The sequence below is a fragment of the Mangifera indica genome, unplaced genomic scaffold, assembly GCF_011075055.1.
Source record: "Mangifera indica cultivar Alphonso unplaced genomic scaffold, CATAS_Mindica_2.1 Un_0068, whole genome shotgun sequence".
NCBI lineage: Eukaryota > Viridiplantae > Streptophyta > Magnoliopsida > Sapindales > Anacardiaceae > Mangifera > Mangifera indica.
Window position 1 is genome coordinate 45,261 of NW_025401160.1, and position 22,671 is coordinate 67,931.

General features: G+C 34.4%; 1 protein-coding gene across 30 annotated transcripts; it reads left to right on the forward strand.

The window, feature by feature from the left end:
* Positions 1 to 1,234: 1,234 nt before the first annotated feature.
* LOC123207286 (putative disease resistance protein RGA4) lies at positions 1,235 to 18,331 on the forward strand. Of its 30 annotated transcripts, XR_006500289.1 has the most exons (9): positions 1,235 to 1,533; positions 1,807 to 1,909; positions 2,049 to 2,120; positions 2,217 to 2,263; positions 2,343 to 2,414; positions 2,576 to 2,682; positions 17,034 to 17,108; positions 17,250 to 17,413; positions 17,736 to 18,331. XR_006500289.1 is itself a non-coding variant. In XM_044624642.1 (5 exons), exon 1 carries the CDS (start codon positions 13,278 to 13,280, stop codon positions 16,143 to 16,145), a length of 2,868 nt encoding a protein of 955 aa, XP_044480577.1. In that variant the 5' UTR covers positions 13,108 to 13,277; the 3' UTR covers positions 16,146 to 16,166; positions 16,443 to 16,940; positions 17,034 to 17,108; positions 17,250 to 17,413; positions 17,736 to 18,331. The 30 variants fall into 30 exon arrangements, 5 of the variants coding, with proteins under 5 accessions (XP_044480577.1, XP_044480579.1, XP_044480581.1 ...); XR_006500291.1 differs by lacking the exons at positions 17,034 to 17,108; positions 17,250 to 17,413; positions 17,736 to 18,331 and adding exons at positions 2,774 to 2,902; positions 2,991 to 3,345 and having other exon boundaries at positions 1,240 to 1,533; XR_006500292.1 differs by lacking the exons at positions 17,034 to 17,108; positions 17,250 to 17,413; positions 17,736 to 18,331 and adding exons at positions 2,790 to 2,902; positions 2,991 to 3,345 and having other exon boundaries at positions 1,240 to 1,533.
* Positions 18,332 to 22,671: the final 4,340 nt, after the last annotated feature.

The following is a 22,671-nucleotide window of genomic DNA, read 5'->3' on the forward strand; positions in this document are numbered from 1 at the left end:
TTAAGAAATTTTAATAATGAAACTTATACTTTAAGTGATGTTTATTATCTCACTTCTCATTTGTTTTTAAATGAAACTATTAATATTATTGAGACTTTACAGGAAGCTGAACAAGATGTTATTCTTGGAGAAACTATTGTTTTAATAAAAACAAAATGGTTAACTTACTATAAAACAATTCCAAAAATTTTTCTTGTTGCTTGTTTTTTTTATCCTGAGTTTAAATTAGATGATATTATAAATGTTTGCAATTAGATTGTGAAGATGAGGTTAATATTTCATTAACTATAACTAACATTATGAATTTAATTAAAAAAATTTATGTTGAATATTCATTAATTTACAGTAACCAAAGTGGTTCTTCTTTCTCTTTACCACCTATTATCCCATCATCAATTCAAAATATGAGTTATGATGATTGTATTATGATGCAAAAGGGCAAAAGACTAAGAGGAACATTAGAATCCACCTTGGAGTTTGATATTTTTTTAACTACTATTTTTGAGTTTGGTGATAGCAATATAGATAAAGACTTTCCAGTTCTAGAATGGTAGAGTCAACATGCATCAATCTTTCTACCATTAGCAACTATTGCTAAACAAGTCCTGACAGTACTAGTATCAACTGTTGCAGTAGAACAAGCTTTTAGTCAAGGGAGTAATATATTGGATGACAAGCGATCAAGTTTAACGTCCGAATCTATTGAAACCCAAGCATGTGTGGACGATTGGACAAGAGCCGAATTACGTCAACAAGATATAAAAGTGGATTTCAATGAAGAATCACTTGATTAAACTACGAATAGTTCGATGACTGGAAATAATAGTCAAGATAGCGGAGGCGAATGATAAGGTAAAGGGGTATTGTCAGCTATCGGATACGCAAAGGTAAGAGAACTACGTAGGTTTTGATTCTTCTAGACCCCAAGAAGATACGTAGGAAGCTTAATTGAAAAATTAAGTCCAAGCTTTTTTTTTTATTTTTAATTATTGTAATTATTAATTTAAAAAATAAATCAGAGTCATGTATTAAAATTGACAGTTTAATGTCAGTTTCAAACCTAGGTCATGAACCGAAACTGTCGATTTCAAACTGGTTATAAACCATTCTATTATGATTTTGGTTTAAAGTTTTTATTTTTTTAAACCATAAATTGATGGTGTTAAACCGAAATCATTGGTTCATGAACCCTGACCAAGACTAAACCTCAGCCGCGACTAGACCGGCTGCTCTTTGCCAGTTTGTGGTTATACATTCTGGTTGAGTTTAAAAAATTTTTCCTAGCTAACTGCGCTGTAACACACCGACCAGAAAGTTTATTCTCTTCCGTTCTTCAACTTTCATTCGATTCTTCCTTCCCCGACCATGCACAAACACACCTCCACCCATGATCCCATCTTCAAGTTCGACTCCACCAAAGAGAACTTTTTCTGTTCTTAGACTCTTCCTGCCGATTTATTGACGACAAAATTTGTCGCGACCGTGATGATAACAGTGATGACTTCCGCCGACGATTGACGAGTACTGACAACGGTTAGTCATTTTGATAAATATTCCAGCCTGAAATCTGTTCAAATTGTTCTGTCCATGCAGTGTTAGGATAGTTCTCAGATTTGGGATGTCGTATTGAATTGTTATTATTGATTAAATTCATGGGGTATTTATTCTGAATTATTGATTGAAATCTTAAATGTTTGTTTTGTATTGCTTTTGTACTATTGATTGAATTCAGGGTTATTGATTCTGCACTAGGTATTATTGAGTTTGTATGGATTTCATATTGATTCTTGTCCCTCATTTTTGCAGGAAGTTTATCTTTTTCATGCTTCCACACCCCTCTGATCCTTTAGTAAATTGAGCAAATTTTGCTTTTGCGATTTTTCACTTTGCTGCTGCTTGTGTTTTATAGGTAAGTTCAGCTGATGCAGAAAAGTTTTGCCAGGCTTTTCAACTTCACAAGAAACTTTTATGTCTAATGTACTAGAGAATTCTTGCTTGATACTATAGCCTTCCATAGTGTTACTCCTAATTTTTCCAATTGTTTCCAGGTCTATGAAGGGCTAAATTTGGATACAGCTAGGAGCTACATCAACTCATCAAAGAGTTTGGAGGCAATAAAAGTTTGGACAAAATCAATCAATTGTTGAATATATATGTGCGTGTGTTTTTATTTTTACTGCCTCTGAAGACGGATGTGTGTGTGTTTCTGGTTTCAGATTTTGGTTCTTTCGGTACCCCCATGATGCAATGAAACAAGAAACAGGTTATTGGTAATTGATACTCTATATACTTCTTTAATAGTTCATTTCTAATGTTGTAATTAATAATGATTATTCTTACAGGGCAGTGGGGGGGCAGGATTCACTGCAAAGGGTTACAATGTAACTTTTCTGATCTCTGCTTTGATTTTCCATGTAAGCTCTCCCTGTTATTATATATATGTATTTCTTGAGAAAATAGAGTCTTTGGAAAGTTAAATTGTCATCCCAAACTAGCACCCTTAATTTGAATTAGGTGGAGAAAGGAAGTTTAATGTTTTGTGGCTTTCTAATTTACTTTATTCTTCTGGGATAAGGTCTTTGGGAATTATGTTCATTAGTTATTGTTTCTCCCCAACAATGATAGGAGATGAAAAAATAGAATTGGATACTGCCACGTGATGCCTTTCCCAATCAATGGCAGGTATGGCTTTTAAAAAGATCATTCAAAAAGCAAACTTTTAAAATCCACACGTTACACTTATTTGTATACTGATAGTTCTTGTCTCTTACAGTTTATAAATTATGCAGCTTTTGTGTAATGTATATTTCTCCAATGAGATTCTATTGAGGCTTGCTTTCCATCTTCTGTTTAATTTCGTTGCCTAATAAGATTTCGGAAAGCCTTTTGTTAACGCCGTCATGTAATTGTCCTGTTGTTTATGTTTGCTAATTATGATTTTGAACATTTATTGATAGTGACTGGTTATGCTCCTGTCTACCACAATGCAGAGTTTAATTTTCATGGGAGTTAATTTGTTGAACTTTGGTTGGCCTAAATAGATGAGTGACTGATCAATGGAGGGATGCTCCATTAGGACTACTGCCCCAAGTTTCTTCTACCAAAACATTCCGAGGCTTCAATGTTGATAGGTGTTTTGAATGGCAGAGATATGTCCATAGTTCATGGGCTAAAACTTACCTAATTCTCTCATTAACAATGGTGGACACTTGTTTGTATGCAAGAAAGTAGAAATTTCACATTCTTGTTCGATGATTTTGATGAGCTTCTTTTATTCTGTTGATCTGTAACATTTATTTCAGTTTGAGAAGTATATATTACTATTGAAATGTCAATCACTTTGTTTATTCTTGTGAGTTGTTATTTCAGTATAAATATAAAAGAGTAGTGTTATATACACAAACAATTACGTGTCATCATATGATTAAATGGTTAAAAATTAAAGATAAAATAATATTTATTTACATAATAATATATTATTGTTTGTGTAAATAGTATTATTGAATATAAAATAGAAACACATATAAATCAACATGTGACTTATAGTACGAAAAAACTTAATCCATTTAAACTGACAGAATCATACATACCATACCAAGGATTTTTTTTTTTTAATATTACTGCACAATCACAAGTTTTGCAGAAAGAAAGCGTCAGAATTAACCTACTATTCCTTGATTCTTTTTCATCATCGTTATCATGTGACGTAACTTGCAGATGTTGCTTTGATGGCGAATGCTCAAACTATACCAATTATTTAATTTCTACATCTAGAATAAGCATGAACTGTTCAATCACGTACGCTTTATTTAATTGTTAAATTCGTTGAATATGCGTACATATGCAATCTCTATTCACAGTTTCCCACTCCCAGATTGAGATTTTTGAACACAACAGTAGCAATTATTTTGTCAATTCTAAGGGCACACTCAGTTGGAGCTGACATTGATATCTATCGTCCAGCACAATTTTCAGTCGGCAATTCCTGCTACCTTGTCCTCCCTCCTCTTTCATTCTGCAATTTGTTTTCCTAATTCCTATAAATTCAACACTATCTGATTCTAACCCACCATCTTCAATTCATCATCCATATGGCCACACCTACCACTTCTACCAAGCTCCTACCCTCTGACTTTGCATCCACTGTTCAAAATGTTCCCTCTAATTATATCAGACCCATCAATGAGCGTCCAAATCTCACACAAGTCCAAGTATCAGATGCTTCTTCTGTTCCTCTTATCGACCTTGATGGTCTTGACGGCCCCTGCCACTCTGAAATCATCGAACAGATTGGTTTAGCATGCCAACACGAGGGTTTCTTTCAGGTTTATTCTTTATTATTTACAATAATCTTTTAACTTGACTAATTCTTAATCTATGTATATATATACACCTGTCCCACTAGGTGAAGAACCACGGAATTTCAGGGGAAATGATCAATAACATGTTAAACATTGCAAGAAAATTTTTCAAACTGCCAGAGAGTGAGAGGTTGAAGAGTTACTCTGATGATTCTTCTAAAACCACTAGACTCTCCACTAGTTTTAATGTTAAGACCGAAAAGGTGGCCAACTGGAGAGATTTCTTGAGACTTCATTGTTACCCAGACTCAATCTGGGAAACTGTTGACAAATTTTCTTGCAATGTTTAACATGTTATTAGGCTCTGTTTTCATCAGTTGTCATCTTGTGCAAAGTGAACAATAACCAACACCCCGGAAGCCATAGGTAATAAGTAATTAGGCTCTGTTTTCATTATATTTTAATTATAATCTAAGAAAAACATCGTTAAAGTCAAATTATTTGTTATGTTACTGGCTGGTATCTTTCTTATTTTTTCAAGTTTAATATTTAATCACTTCAACTTCTTTATTTATTTATTTATAAATACTTACGAGTATTCAAAGTTTGCTGGGTATGAATAATTCTCCTACAAAGTTACTCACAAATTTCGAAATAGAAGTTCAATGTGCTCAATTGTTGAATACATATACACATGTTTCAATTTTTACGGCCTTTGAAGAAGTTTCCATTCTGCTTTCAGACTGAGGCTAATTTGGTAATCCCAAGGATGCAATGAAACAAGAAAACAGGTTATTGGTAATTGATATTCTATATACTTCTGTAATGCTTCATTTCAAATGTTGTACTTTATATGTTGCAGGGGAGGGGAAGATTCACTTCAAATGGTGACAAAGTAACCTGTTTGATCTCTGCTTTAATTTTCCATGTAAGCTCTCCCTTTTATTATTCTTTGAGATCTCTGCTTTAATTTGTATGTGTTCTTTGAGATAAGTCTTTGGAAAATTTAATTGTCATCCCAAACTAACACACTTAATTTTGAATTAGGTGGAGAAATGAAGTTTAATGCTTTGTTTTCCATCTTCTGGTTTGTTTTCTTGCCTTTTCCGGTGATGTAGTGGAGCAAGTTTAGCAGACCTTGATTTTCTTTTAGAATCAAACTGAAAGGCGAAGTATAATACAAAAGTAATTTGATTCTCCTTCACCTAGGCTTCAGATTTCATCTTCAAAAGATTCATATCATGCAAAAATAGAAAAGAATATCTATCATTTTTGCACCATTTAAGTGTAAGTTTGTTTTCTTGATTTCAATCCAACATTGTTTTGTGGATGTTGAATTTGGAAGTACATCACAACGTTGTGTGACTGGTTAAACTTTTTTTCATGCAGGACAAATTCATGGTTAATACTGAGAATAATGCAAATCCTGGAATTATGCCTTAGAATTAAGCTAGAGGACCTGATATGTGGCTGCATGAAGAATATCTTGCCGCTGCTGCTGAAATGTTGTTGTTGCTGGAATGCTGCTATTGTTGTTTTTCATTTTAATTGCAGTTATTTCTTAATTATTGTTTGATTGTTTTAAGTCAGTCTTTAGCTTTGTACCTTTCACATATTTTACTCCTAGATTTGATTGCCTAAACTTTAGCTTGGATTAGCTTCAATCTAGTTACCTTAAGCAGACCAAGGCCAATGACATTAGGCAAGAAAGTCAACCCTAATGCCTGAATTCTTCAAATTTTTTTTAAAATTTTTTTAAATTTTCGTTTAGACTTAGTTTTAAAATTTGATTTTTTTTTATTTCATAAAAAAATAGTTTTTTTTCTCTTTTTTTTAATAATTAAATTTTAATTTCAAAATCCGAAATCATTTTCAACCAGTTTATCAAATTTTTGTTAAAATAAATTACAATAAACCGTTATACGTCCTAAATTGAATGATTGTAACTTTTCTCCTTTTTCAATCGAATACTTTTCCCACCCAAACTATCTTCCCACGGTATGAATGCTTAAATTACATATTCGTATTAAAAACTTAAATCATTAAAAAATGAATAAATAAATAAATTATACAATGGAGTAATAATCATTTAATACTTTCAAAATTTTGATAAAACAAAAAATGAAAATACAAATTGGGTTTAATGAGATTGCATCCACCATAATACAATTTTTGCTAAATCCAGATTAATTGTCGAAATTGAACTAGATCAAATATAGACTAATAAGATTTCACATTTCTATGTGTTATTTTAACCAAGAAATGTTTGATCCAACTGTTCGAATAACACTAAGACTATAATTTCCCTTATTAACTTCCTTTGTCTGAATCATTACATGACCAAATAGCCCGCCCTCTAATTTGACCATCACTATAACATCATGTCAGGTTATCCTCGATCGAGCTTATCAAGGCTCAGTGTACTATGTGTCGAAACTATGTGTCGTGTTGCGTCAAAGCTTATCGAATCTTAAGACCCATAACAGCCCACGTATGGCAAGTTATGCCCATCTGAGTTTTTTGTAGGCCCACCTAGGGAAATATAATTTTTAAAATTGGATGGGTTCCTTCGTAGTGACTAGTGAGGCCCTGATGTGGTCCGTTTTACTTGCGGGCCTTGATCCATGGGTCAAGTGATAAAACATCAAAATATATTTAAAAAAGAAATAAAAAATTAATGTCAAAATATTTAACGACTAGTTTACCAAAAGAAATCTGTGAAGTTTGATAAGGACTTCAACTTGACTCGACCCTCTCTCAACTAAAGATCCAAACTTCGTCAACTCCACTCAATGCACTCTCTCTTTAACTCGCAACATCCAAACTTTCAACTTGTGGGCATTAAAATTTAACTGAAATCTTTGGAACAAGATACCAAGAGCAAACCAGTTTCAGATTAGTATTCAATTGTATTGTACCCGCCAAACTGCAGCTTTAGTTTCATTATGATATTTTGAAGAGAAAATTTCCGGTAAAGTTGTGGGTGAGAGTCAAAACTGCAACTTTGATTTTTTCTACATTGTGTTAAGAGTATTTGGGTGTTGGAGTTTTGGGGCTTTTAGGTAGTGGGTAAGTGAGAGATTTTGAAAGAATAATTTTGAATATCGAGATTTTGGAATTATGAATTGTGTATTGTTGGTTATTTTTGTTTGTATTGTGTATGGATCATTTGTTTTTGGGTTCAGTGGTGGATGCTTCCAAGATGTGAGCACCGTCGCCGAGTATAAAACTGAAAGTTTGACCTACAACTATGATAGGATTGATGAAGTGAAGAAGAAATGTGGTTTTGTTCTATCTTCTGCTAGTGAATTGAAGCTTGATGATGGCAGGTTTTATAGTATCAAAGACAAGAGTGGTGATTGGGAGCAGGAGGTGAGTGATGCCCCAATAATGCCATTTGATGATAGAGACATCCCAAAGAATTCGTCACGAACCCCTTTGAAACTGGTTTCTTTCTGGGTTACAGACGTTGATCTTAAGCATCGTTCGAAGAAATTTGTTGGTGTAAGCGGGGACTTGCTTATTGGTACAACACTAGATTATTCATTTTCTGAGAAACCTTATGATGGGGGGGCCCTCAATTTCAGGTATGGCCTAATCATACTCAAATTTCAATGCCGTTTCCAGGGAAATATACTGAAACGAAGAAAAATGGTGGTGAAAGGGTTTTTTGTTTGTTGGGAACTGCAATGATACCGTCTAGGGAGTCTGATTCAAATAATCCATGGGAATGGATGAAGGGCTCTGATCAGAACTATTACCAACCACCACTTTTGCAAGATGATCAAATTTTGCTTGTGCTTAATTCCCTTATGACTTTCACGCTTACAAATAGGGTAATACGAGGGGAGATGAGCAGTTTAAACCCAAAGTGAAATCAGAAGTGCTTCGACAAAATTCACATTTTGTCCCAATTTGGCACAATCTTCGTCTAGGGAGTCCCAATCTTCTCAGCACCACACTATGACTTTGGTGCAGTGAAGATTGTTTCAGAGGCATGTAACCCGTATCCGTACCAAGATACCTTCTTGAAGAGCGGCGTTGATATCTATAAAGGGAGTGGTGGGTTTTGTGAAGTTTTAGAGCAGATTACTACTGGAGGAGCTTTTGGTAGCATAGGAGCTCCCACCGTCGTGCCAAATTGGAAATGCAATGGCACAGCCAGTTTTGTTAGAAATTTCCTAGTGTAGGCTAGTATTAATTATAGTTTTGCTTTTATAAAATTGGGTAATTAGATTGTTTAATGTCAGTTTACAGATGGATTGAGTGATCAATAAAAACATGTCAAAGACATTTAAGGGGGCGTTTGGTTTGGGTAATGTTTGATTACTAAAATAGAAAGATTACCTTGAAGATAGATTACTTAGAAGATTACTGGGTATAGATGATTACTATGTTTGATAAAATTTGATAGGTATAAATAATTATTGTGTTTGGTTAAAGGTAATAAAAGATTACTAGTAAAATATTTTACTTAAATGCCCTTAAATATAATTATTTTAAAATATTTTTTATATTATTTGTCATATTAATTAAAAATAAATTTATTTTTATCTCAAAAAATTAATAAATAATAATTTTTTTATAATAAACTCAAGATTACCCCAGTAATCTTTAAATACTTAAGGTGAAGGTGGTAATCAGATTACCACCTATATTACCTGCCACGTCAGCATTGGTAATAGAAGATTACTGTAATATTTTATTACTAACAAACCAAACAAGGGAATAAAAGATAGATTACTAAGGTAATCTTAAAATCCTTTAACCAAACGCACCCTAAAAGTTATTGATTTGGGTCGACAGTTTAGTGTGAGCTTTCAATTATTAGACCTTTAATAAGAGGCTCTAGATAATTTCTTATAAATAGGTTACGCTCTACTCCAAAACTTAATTTTGATACGTTTACCCATTCAAAGCCGTGATAGAGATGTTTATAGAGTGGAAGACCTGTCATAACAAATTTCCAAGTTTCAAGTAGTTTCTGAAGATCTTTGGTTTTAGAGATATGATTCAAACAAGTTTTTCTATATCTCTAATTATTAATTCTGTGTTCAGTTTAGTTATAAAAGTTAGTATTCTATATTCTATTTGTGTTTATATTAAATTATATTCTGAATTAAAGTCAACAAGTTTTTGTCGTAAGCTGGGAACATTTGGTTGGTTCAGACAAAGCAATTCAGGCAACAGATTGAAGCTTTAAAGATGTCACAATTTTAATTCAGAATCTTAGGTGTCAACAAACAAATGGATAGGGAAATGCTAGCTCAGCAAAGGTTGCTGCAGTATTTCGAGCTGTCCCTCCATTGGAAAATAGGCGTAATGCTGCATGGAGATATGGAGTTAGCAACTTGACCATTGCTGCTGAGGGACTTTGGAAGTCTTCAAGTGGGCAGCTCTGCATGGTTGATTGCCGTGGACTAGTTGATGCAGAAGGGACTAGTTATGAAAAAATGTTGTTGGGTCAAACCTTAGGTGGGAAAACTCCTACTATTATATAAAGATCTCATGCCAAAGACATATAGCACCACCACCTTTCCAAGAAGTGTTGTTAAGATAGGATAAAATATTCTTACATTTCTTGCAGATACGTAAGCTTCACCAATTCCCTTGAAGACTCAAAACTTTGAGATTTCTGCAGTTTAAGAAGGGAAAAGTTATAAATGGCAAAAATGGTCTTAATACAATGAAATGAAAACTTCCTTTGCACCAAAGGTCATGCCCTCATGAAAATCTATTTCCATTACAAAACAATTACATGGCTCAAAATCAAATCATCATAGACTACACAATTATTTCCTCTAAATTGAAAGAATAATTTGGTAAATTTCACAATTCAACCAGTATAGATACATTTTGATATTGAACTCTCTTTAATTATCACTTCCTAATAACAAATAAAATTACAATGTTGGACCTGCATTCATGTCCAAGTGAAACTTGTAAAACCAAAATGCCAATTTCATAGATCTGATATTAAATTCTATATGAATTAAGATTTGAAGCACAATATATATACTCTTATTTTGAATGAAAAGTGTTCAGAAACAACTTCACAAATGCCGAACTAGAACAATGAAACGGAGAGATGTGATTGAGTGAATTGAGATGTAGATTCAAACTCGAGATAAATTAAATATCATTAGCTTTAGTATCATGTTAAGAAATTATTAGGTAAAAAAATAATTAAATTACAGCAAAACAATGCGTACATATTTTTGGTATATAAATGATGTATCACCATACAATTAAAAGATTTTAAATTAAAAATAAAGTAATATTAAATTATATGATAACACATCATCTGTATACCCAAATTGTGTACACATAACATTGCTTATTGAATTATTAACTCAAATATTGTGTTAAAGCTGAATTTGATAATTCAACTTTTGGTTCCATACAAAATTAAGTAAATAGCAAATCAATTCAATTTTATGCAATTGAAAGGGCTCGGTGTGGATTTTCTTATCAGAAATTACTAGAGATAGAGGATGAAGAAGAAGAAGAAGAAGAAGAAGAAGGGGGACTTACCTGTTTGTAATGTGAGAGAAGGAGCCAACCACAAATGATGCTTGGTATCCATCAGGCCATCTACCGACTGTTGAATGTCTAACGGGAGCCTCTGTGATCACATGTTTTGATGTCGAGTGTGGCCACATGTTCATAACATTACGCCATTGATTTTGATTTCAACAGCCAAATTGTTCCCATATAAAAACCAAACCTAACTATGAGTGTTTATCTTCAATTTATTTTTTTTCTTTTTATTTTTTTTGGACGTGAACTTCCATTCTGCGATACTGTCTTTTTATCTAATGGCTCCTTATTTTGAAATCGGTACAATTTTTCCTTTTTTTTTAAATAAAATAAAAAACTGACGTAATTTTTTAATTTGATTTTATTTCATTCCCGCCTAAATTGGATTATAAATCATAAACCCTTTTTCAACCTAAACCGAAGCAATCGCAATTTTTGAATTGTTCAATTCGTTTTTACAGTTTGGGTCAGTTTTTGCACACCTTTCTCTCGGACCTTTTTACTTCCTTTATTTTAATTAATTTTTTTCTTTTATTTTACTTTAATGTTACATATTTGACAGAATTGTTGTTGAACTAAAACTATCAAAACGAAACTAGATTATGGGTCTAAAATTTTAATTAGATTGGAAAAGATTGGTGGAATGGCAACATTAAAGGAAGTTTTGGAGTTTTGTTAAAACGAAAAAACATCGTTTTGTTTAAAAAAAATTAAAAAATAATTTACCATTTTGTCTGGTTTCCTACTTACCCAAAATGGATCCAAAAATATTAACCATTTTAAAAATTTTTTTAAATTGAACCATTCTTTGACCCAAACCAAACCAAATTACAATTTTTGAACAGGCACTCTAGTTTTTGTTTGGATCAATTTATGTACACCTCTAGGAGAGTCATAAAGAAACTAATTAAAAGAAATTAGCTTAAGTAATTTAGTGATAAATGTTCATATTGGATATTAGTCTAATAATGATATAATTGTAAGTTTTTTAGTGAGAAGTTTAAAAAATTCATTATTAAAGGTATAAGTTTATTTAGTTTTAATTAGAGTATAAATAATTTATCATTAAAATCATAAAAATAATATTTGTAACGATCGAATGTTTATTATCTCCTTTATTTTTTTCTCGTTAAAGCCTTTTATTTTTGTAGTGATACATAAGTTATAAGAGAAAATATGCATACATTTAGAATTCCTCAAAAAGTCTATAGTTAAAAAAAGTTGAATAAAAAAGTGTATGGTTACAAAATTTTTTGTTCAAAAATAATAGAATTTGTTAAAATTGAGTAGTAAGCTTTGGTGGGTGAATTTCGAATTTCATTTCATAAAATAGTCATTTCTAGTCAAAATTAAAATAGAATCATCCCTAAATTTTTTGTTCCTCAAATTGAATGTCAAGCTTTTGAGGACGAAATTAATATTTCGACCCCTAAAATTGAGTGTTAAGCTTTGGCAGATGAAATTAATATTTTGTAATTTCACCTCTTAAAATAATCATTTCTAGTGAAAATTAAAATAATCCCTAAATATTTTTGTTTCACAAATTGGATGTCAAGCTTTTGTGGGAGAAATTAATATTTCAACCCTTAAAATGATCATTTTTGGATGAAACTAAAATCTTTTCTAAAATTGAGTGTTATGCTTTGTTAGATGAAATTAAAATTTTGTAATCTAAATGATCATTCTTAGACAAAATTGATGTAGGTTAGGTAACAGACTTTCATTTTTCTTCAGTTGCATGGCTGTACTGTAGGAAAAATTTTCTGGATTCTTGCTAGAGGAGTCTAGGAAGAATCTGCCCTTCAAAATTTTCTGCATTTAGTTGCTTTACACTCAATTCTTCATAATCTTGCTTCATTAAAGACCTTACTTTATAAAAGACAAAGTAAAACAACCAATCAAATGGTAAAAGCAATTGTGAAAGGAGCAGCAATTATTTTGCTTTCGGGAATCTGCTTTTCTTAATTTTCTGCAATTAGTTGCTTTGCACTTATGCTTCATAATCTTGCTTTATCAAAGACCTTCCTTTATAAAAAATAAAGTAAAAGAAGCAATCAAATTGCAAAACGGGCAGCTATTATTTTGCTTCCAGGAATCTGGTTTTCTTAATTTTCTGCAATTGCTTGCTTTGCACTCATTCTTCAGAATCTTGCTTTATATAATACAAAGTAAAGCAAGTCAAATTGTCAAAGGGGCCGCAATTATTTTGCTTTAAAGATACTTCTGGTAAACCAAAGGAAGGACAAATAGAATAGCCAGGAAAAAGCTTTATGTAACCTAAACCAGCATCTAAGCAAGGTTTCACTTTGCCCAATATATAGCTAAAATATTCCTCATCTTCCATTTATTATAAACACTTGAAACAAAGGTCGGTAGCATTTTCACAAACACAAACACAAACTCATTTGATAACTTTACCTTTCATCAATCAATACCATGGCTGAAGCAACTGTTTCCTTTGCCTTAGAGCAACTGGGTTCAATTCTTTTTCGGAAGACGTCTGGCTTCATCATAAAACTGGTGTGCCTTGTTGGGGATGTTGAAAAGGAAGTAGACAAGCTTACCCACAATCTTCGAGCCATTCAAGCTGTCCTAGTTGATGCAGAGCAAAAACAAATGAAGGAAGAAGCTGTAAGAGTATGGTTATATCGGCTGAAAGATGTATGCTATGAGGTGGACGATGTGTTGGATGAGTGGAATACTGCAATCCTGAAATTGCGAATTGAGGCAGGTCATGATCATAATGCTCTTGTTCCTAAGAAGAAGGTGTGTTGCTTCTTTCTATCTCCTTGGTTTGGTTTAAAAAAAGTTGTTTTACGTCGCAACATTGCAGTTAAGATAACTGATATAAATAAAAAGCTAGATGTTATAGCCAAAGAGAAAAGTGATTATAATCTTAATGTGATTTTGGCTAATGAGAAACCTGAGAGTCAGCAAATGCAAACTACTTCTTTTATTGATGTGTCTGATATATATGGCAGAGATAATGAGAAGAATAATTTAGTAAGCAAGTTATTGTGTGAGGGTAGTGAACAAAACCTCCATATTATCTCGCTTGTAGGGATGGGGGGAATTGGAAAAACAACTTTGGCTCAATTTGCCTACAATAACAATGACGTGAAGAACAATTTTGATAAAAGAATATGGGTGTGTGTATCAGAACCTTTTGATGAGTTTAGGATTGCCAAAGCAATCATTGAGTCTCTTGAAGGTCATACTCCTAATGTAGGAGAACTAGAATCTCTTCTTCAACGTATTTGTGACTCTATTGAGAATAAAAAATTTATGCTTATTTTAGATGATATGTGGACCGAAGATTACAAGAAATGGGAACCATTCTATAATTGTCTAAAAAAGGGTTCTTGTGGAAGTAAAATTTTAGTTACCACACGTAAAGAGTCAGTTGCACGTATAACGAATTCAATTAATATTATCAATGTCAGTGAATTATCTGACGAGGAGAATTGGTCATTGTTTAGAAAGCTAGCTCTTTCTGAAAGACCTCCTGATGAGTATGAAAATTTAGAAGAGATTGGTAGGGAAATAGTTAAGAAGTGCAAGGGGTTACCTCTTGCTACAATAACTATTGGGAGGTTGTTGCAATTTAAAAAATCTAAAGAGCAATGGCAACGTGTTTTAGGTAGTGAACTGTGGAAGGTTGAAAATGTTGAAAAGGGTCTTTTAACCCCTTTGATGTTGAGTTATAATGATTTACCTCCAATGGTGAAGCAGTGTTTTGTATATTGCTCTATATTTCCAAAAGATTACGATTATATGTTTAAAAAAACATTAATTGACTTATGGATGGCTCAAGGTTATCTTGGGTTAGAAAAAGATGATCAGAATGTAGAGATAATTGGTGAAGAGTATTCTGACTATTTAGTGACGAGATCTCTTCTACAAGCAAATGGATCTTATAAGTATAAAATGCATGATATAGTGCATGATTTTGCACAATTTTTGGGTAACAATGAATGTTTATCTGTAGAAGTCTATGGTGTTGAAGACCCACTTGCAAACTCTTCTCACGACAAAGTTCGTCATCTAATGTTAACTCTTAATGGAATTGGAACTTCATTTCTTGAATCTACTTGTAGATTAAAATGGTTACGTAGTCTCTTACTTACATGTGGAAATGTTGACACAAATTGCTTGACCAGTGATGTTTTAGCAAGGTTATTTACTGAATTGACATGTTTACGGGCATTAAAGTTGGATGCTAAATTTAATTTTGAAGAAATTCCAAAAGAGATAGGAAAATTGATACGTTTAAGGCATCTTGAATTGTGCGACCAATCTTTTGGAAAAATAATAAAATTTCCTGAAAGTTTGTGCGAATTATATAATTTACATACTTTAAGGTTTGTGAGTCCTTCGGTCGAAACTTTACCCCAAGGGATTGAAAAATTAGTCAATTTAAGGCGTTTGGAATTTGACACTTTGCGTTGTGGACTACTTTACATGCCGAAAGGGGTTGAGAAATTAACAGGCCTTCGAAGATTAAGTGGATTCGTCATACGAGGTGGTGGTGATCATGATAACAAAGCCTGTAGTTTTGAAGGACTGAAAAATTTGAATCGTCTTGAAGGGAGCCTTACAGTAAGAGGGTTGGGAAATTTAACAGATGTGAGTGATGGTAAACTAACAGAAGTACTTAAAAATGAGGAAAAACTCCATCAGTTGAATTTGGAATTTGATAAAAGTGAAGAAGGGGAGAGATTAGGTGATGATGATGAACTAATACTTAAAACCTTGCAACTGCCACCAAATTTAGAGGATTTATCGATATGGTACTACAGAGGCAACACATTTCCCTCCACTTGGACGACTTTAACCAAACTGAAGGTGTTAAGGCTTCGCGTTTGCTCCAACTGTAAGCATTTGCATCATTTGGGAAATTTGCCACTCCTGGAATTACTAGATTTAATGGCAATGTCCAGTGTGAAAAAAGTGGATGACAATTTTTGGGGAATAGAAAGTGAGACCTCATCATCATCTTCATTGTGTGTTCACTTTCCCAAGTTGAAAGATTTCAGATTTTGGTACACCAGAGAATGGGAAGAGTGGGATTGCAAGGTGGAGGAATTCATGCCATGCCTTGCTAGTTTGAGAATTGTACTGTGCCCCAAGTTAAAGGCACTGCCAGACAACCTTCTGCAGAGGACAACACTCAAGCGATTGGATTTTAGTCAAAGTCCTATTCTAACTGAACGATACAACAAGGAAACAGGAGAGGACTGGCCCAAGATCTCTCACATCCCTTATATCGAGATTGATTGTAACCGTGTGCAACATGAGCAATAACCATCACCTGAGAAGCCACAGGTAATAAGTAATTAGGCTCTGTTTTCATTACATTCTAATTAAAATCTAAGAAAAACATTGTTTAAGTCAAATTATTGGTTATATTACTGTCTGGTATCTTTTTTATTATTTCAATTATTTAATCATTTCAACTTTTTTTTTTCGAAATTTACATACAAGTATCTTCAGTTTGCTGGTTGTGAATAATTCTGCTACAAAGTTTACTAACAAATTTCGAAATTGAAGTTTTATTAGGTCAATTGTTGAATATATGTATGTGTGTTTCTATTTTTACAGCCTCCGAAGAAATTTCCTTCTTGGTTTCAGATTGAGGCAAACTTTGTACTCTCAAGGAAGCAATGAAACAAGAAAACAGGTTATTGGTAATTGACATTCTATATAGTTATTTAATGCTTCATTTCAAATGTTGTGCTTGATAATGATTAATGTTACGGGGGTGGGGAAGATTCACTTTATATGATTACAATGTAACCTGTTTGATCTCTGCTTTGATGTCCCATGTAAGCTCTCCCTTTTATTATATATATGTATTTTTTACATGTCTGGGGAAAATTCAGTTGTCATCCCAAACTAGCACCTTTAATTTTGAATTAGGTGGAGAGAGGAAGTTTAATGCTTTGTGGCTTTCTAATTTACTTTATTCTTCTGGGATGAGGTCTTTGGGAAGATTTGCAGTTTTTATGTTCAGCAGTTATTCTTTCTCCCTAACAATGATGGGAGATGGAAAAATAGAATTGGATACTGCTACGTGCTACATTTCCCAATCAACGGCAGGTATGGCTTTTAAAAAGATCATTCAAAAATCAAACTTTTAAAATCCACACATGTTACATTTATTTGTATACTGATAGTTGTTGTCTCTTACAGTTTATAAATTATGCAGCTTTTGTGTGGAGTAAATTCTCCAATGAGATTCTATTGAGGCTTGCTTTCCATCTTCTGGTTAGTTTTTTCACCTATTAAGATTTCGGAAAGCCTTTGTTAATGCCATTATGTAATTATTCTGTTTTTTTAATTTTCCTAATTATTAATTTGAACATATATATATAGTAACCGATTATGCATCTGTCTGTCACAATGCAGAGTTCAATTTTCATTGGAGTTTGTTGAACTTTGGTTGGCCTATATAGGTGAGTGTCTAATCAATCGTGGAATGCTCGATTAGGACTACTGCCCCAAGTTTCTTCGACCAGAACATTCCAAGGCTTAAATGTTGAACGCTGTTTTGAATGGCTGAGAGAAATGAGGTATGCCCGTGCTCCCTAAGCCAAAACTTCCCTAATTAGATAAACTGTGCTTCTCTCATTAAAAATGGTGGACACTTGTTTGTACACGAAAGGAAATTTTTATCATACTTGTTTGATTAGCATTTTTTATTTCATCATACTGTAACATTTGTTTCTGTTTCAGAAATAGTTTTATATTGAAATTTCAGTCAGTTTTTTCATACATTGCAGATGAGAAGAGTAACTGTCACATTATTCTTGTGAGATATCATTTCAGTATAAATCTAAGTTAATAAGATATATACAAAATCAACACTTCAGTTTCTGCACTCATACTTTCCAGGTTCTGCCATCCCCGGCCACGACTTTCTGTGCAGGATTTCAAGCTTTTGCTAGACGACATTGCTGCAACCTTCTGCAATCTGTGACATGTTGCTCTGGCTGGGATCTCTGTTCAATTGCACCCAGAATAAATTTTGTTCCCAGCAGCTGCAGACTCCCTCATTCAAGAGACATACTGGCATGGCTATGTTAAGTTGCTGCTACAACTGGATTCACTTCTCCCTGTATGCCACAGGTGGCACCCTTTACAAGCTTAAGCCTTCAAGATGCTATCTTCCAAACAGGCTGTTGCCTCAGATCATTTCCAGTACCTATAATCTGCTTGGCCTGGCTTTATTCCCAAAAGCCCTAAGCAATGTCAATTGCCGAGATATCAAACTCATGCCTGTTTTGTGTGCTATTCACCAGGGTGTAGTTCAGAGTTTGTATAGCACTAGATTTGGACTAGCATATCATTTACATGTTATGTTTTTGGTCTTTGTGTAGCTGTTACTCTTGTTGGGCCCACTTTTTTATCTCTATCTCTGTAGGAACTTTGATAGGCATTTGTTGCAAACCTGAATGAATAGATTACAGTCCTCCTTGCTATTGGTTCCAGCAGCACTCAGCAGCTCCTCCAGCAGGTTCTAGGCACAGCTCCTTCCAACAGGTTCAACAATCCCAATTTCTTCCTAATTAACAGCCCAATCAACTGCCCCAATTTTCTCACAACCAAACAAGGAATTAGGTATAAGTCACTGATACAGATTCACTCTCAATGTACCAAGCATCGTTTATGATTGAACAAGATTGTAATGAAATTGGAAACAGAACAGCAATGACATTTCATTCCGTGTTCATAATGAGAAAAATAGCTACAGCAATGATCCAAGACTGTAACAACAGGTCATTCTGGAAAACATGAGCCCATGAGCAATAATAAAGAGCAACAGTAAAAGAACAATTAACACAGCTGGGTTTCGAGAGCCAGCCCTCTCCTAAATTCTCACTAACTACAAATGGTAATAACTGAATAAAATCTTCTCTGCTTCCTTCGGCATGCACTCCTGATTATATGCACAGCCCCTCTAACCGTAAATGGACCCCACCATTAAGGATTCTTGTCTCTGAATTCTGGAAGGGAAACTTCAACTAATTTCAGCTGCTCTGGTGAACTGTCCAAACTACCCCTACACACTTGGTCATTACTTTTGCTCTAAGTCAGGCTAACATTCACACCCATTGGACTGCCTCTTGGAATCTTCCCTTTGGGCCTGTGATGGTAGACTTTTGTGATTAGATTCCCATCAATACCCACCCCCCCTCCCCAAAGAGAAAGAAGTTGCACTTTGTCCTCAAGGTGAAAAGATGGAATCTGCTCATTAACCTCTACGTAGTCCTCCCAAGAATTTTCACAAGGAGGTAGGAGATGCCATTTCAAAAGAACCTCCAAATGGCCATTCTTAGGGAATCGGGTTCCCAACAGGGCCTTGGGCTACAGCTGAAGCTCCAAGTCATCAAAGAGGCATTCAGGTAATGGTTGGGATTGAATTGCGGAACCTATTAATTTCTTTACCTAAGAGACATGGAAGACGGGGTAAATTTTAGTACCTATTGGTAATAGCAGGTGATATGCGATTGACCCGATCTTCTCTATAATTTGATAAGACCCATAAAATTGGGGGCTCAATATCTTATTGGGTCGTTTGGCCAATTTTTTAAAACGGTAAGATTGTAATTTAAGAAATACTAATCACCAATGACAAATTGAAGTTCTCTCCTTTTTAGATCTACTTGTCTTTTCATGCGTTTTTAGACGCGATTCAGGTGATCTTTTAACTCTGTCAAAATACCATCACGTTGCTGAAGCAAAGTATCCACCTCATCAATTTTAGATATTGCAAAACCCATCGAAGTTATATGGGAGGGTCACAACCATACAATGCTTTACAAGGTGTCATGCTTATGGAATTATGAAAGGAAGTATTGTACCAATACTCCACCCAAGGAAGCCATTTAGTCCAACTACGTGGTTGCTGAACACAAAAACAACGGAGGTAAGTCTCAAGACTATGATTAAGAACCTTAGTTTGGCCATCGGTTTGGGGGTGATAAACATTACTAAACTTTAAGGTGGTCCCTTAGAAAGAAACAACTCAGCCCAAAATTAACTCATGAATAGATGATCCCGATTTGATATAATAGAGTGAGGGTACCTATGGAGTCAAACAATTTCTTTCTCAAATACCTCAACCACATCTTTTGCAGTATAAAGGTGCAAAAGCAACAAGAAATGAGCATAGTTTGTCAACTTGTTAACTATGAGCAATATAGTGTCACCCTGACCTGTCTATGGTAGGCCTCCAATGAAATCCATTAAAATGTTATCCCAGACCTTATCAAGTATTGGTAAAGGCTACAATAACTCAGCTAGACTCATAGCCTGATATTTATTCCTCTGATAAGTCTCACAATTGGCCACAAAATCCTTAATAGACTTTTTTCATGCTAACCCAGGAGAATACTGTTGCAATCCATTTATATGTGCAAAAAAACCCTAAATGCCCATCAGAAGGGGAAGCATGAAACTCAGACAAAACAACAAGGAGGATAGTAGACGGTGGAATGAACAAAAATCAACCTTTATAAAAATGGATCCTATTTTTCAATAAGAAATTGGCATGGCTTGTTGGGTCCTGAAGTAAATCTTGAATGATGCCTCGAGAATGTTGGTCAGAACGAATCTCCTCAGCCATAATATCACCCTCAACCCATGAACTAGTAGAAATAGTTGCTAGATTGGTGTCAGTAGGTAATTTAAAAAAGGTGTCTACAGTTCTGTTTTTTACACCCAACCGATACTAGATTTCAAAATCAAAACCTAACAATTTTATCACCCAATGCTATTGGTCACCACTTATAATTGTCTGCTCCATTAAATGTTTGAGACTTTTTTGGTCGGTGTGGACTATGAAATGTTTACCTAATAGAAAATGCTGTCATTTTTATAAGGCTAAAACTATAGCCATTAACTCCTGCTCATATATAGATTTTGCTTGACCTTGGAGTGATAAGGCTTAACTCATAAATGAAATAAGACGACCCTCTTGCATGAGAACTACTCTAATACCCGTAGCAGACGCGTTTGTCTTTACAACAAATGGTTGAGTAAAATTAGGCATTGCTAACACCAAGATCAAAGTCATAGCTTTTTTAAGAGCCTCGAATGCTTGTATGATTTCCTCCAACCAAAAAAAGGAATTTCAAAAGGTGAGTAAAGGGAGCAACTATTTGCCCATAATTGAGAACGAACCAACGATAGTACCACGTGAGGCCCAAAAATTCACGAAGTTCACTAATACCTCTAGGGCGTGGCCAGTCAACCATACATTGAATTTTTTTAGGATTTGTAGCAACCCCCGTAGCTAAAGTAATGTGGCATAAATATTAAAATTGTGATACGACAAAGGAGCATTTTTTTCTATTCAATACCAACTGGTGCTTTGAAAGCAAGGTCAAGGTCGTATCTAAGTGCCTAATGTGATTTGAGAGCTCTCTACTATAAATTAATATATCATAAAAAAATACTAGTAGAAAACAACGCAAATGGTCTCAGAAGACCTCATTCATCAAAGCCTAGAAAGTGGCCGACGCATTAGACAGTCCAAATGACATTACCAAAAATTCATAATGTCCATTGTGGGTCTGAAAAGCCCTTTTTTCAATATCATTATCAATAATCCAAATCTGATGGTATCCAAATTTCAAGTCTAATCTACTAAAAATAGTGGCACTAGATAATTCATCGATAATCGGGATAAGAAACTTATTTGGTACAATGAGCTTATTAAAGGCCTTGTAGTCCATGCAAAAGTGCTAGCCATGATCTTTATTCTGAACAAGTAGAATCGGGCTAGAGAATGGACTAATGCTCGGGCGGATGATGCCAACATTTAACATTTCTCACACTTGCCTCTCTACCTTATTTTTCTGATGATGGGGATAGCAATACAGTCGAATGCTTGGTGGAATGGCGGAATGGCTTGCTCAATTAACCATATAGCATGGTCATGAGCTAGATGTGGAGGGAGACCTGTAGGCTTTTCAAAAAGGTGCTGGAAATGCTGCAACACAGTAGTAATTTTTGGCTGGTCTAGTTTGTCCTCTTTAGAAACAGTGAATGTCAATTTAACCCAATAAGCAAGGCTACAATTTTTTAAAGATTTGCAGGATCCATGAACTGAAGTCTCCTTGGCGATTAATGAAGGGTCTCCTTGGAGAGTCACTTGCTGGCCATGCCATTCAAACCACATAGTCAAAGATTGTCAATTACTGTGGACAATTCCTAGTGTTGATAGTCAGTCCACCCCAAGAATTACATCTACATTACCAAGCTGAAACACGTAGAAATCCTGAAGAAAATGAATAGAACCCAAATGCAATTGTACTACCTTGCATATTTCTTCTCCTTTGATGCTCTGACCGTTGCCGACAGTGACTGTAAAAGCCTTCTGTTGGACTAGAAGAGCTAGATCCTAACCAATTGTTGAGAGAGGAAGCTGTGAGTGGTGCCACAGTCGACCAATACCACCACAGATTTTCCAAAAAATTTTCCCAACATTTTCATCTTTCTAGGGGAGTTGATGCCCGCCACTAAATGTCTAGATAACTTTATAGCCTTCCCTTTATGTTGTTGTACCTCTACTGCTTCTTCAGTTAGATCATCAATTTCTGCCTCGTCACTTTCACAAAGCATGAGTTGGAGATGTCTGAATTGACACTGATTAGTGGAACTGTACTTGTCGCCATAGTTGAAGCAGAGACCTTGCATGATTCTGGCTTGGATTTCTGGTTGAGACAGATGACGCAGAATGGAGGGAGGGGGTGGTCACCTGTTTGAATCAAATGAGGAGTTCGTTGTTGGTGGATGAGCTAATAGGTTTGAGTGGTTAGGAATG

Coding starts and splice junctions, on each gene's coding strand:
- LOC123207286 (XM_044624642.1), top strand. CDS start 13,278: ATGGCTGAAGCAACTGTTTCCTTTGCCTTAGAGCAACTGGGTTCAATT.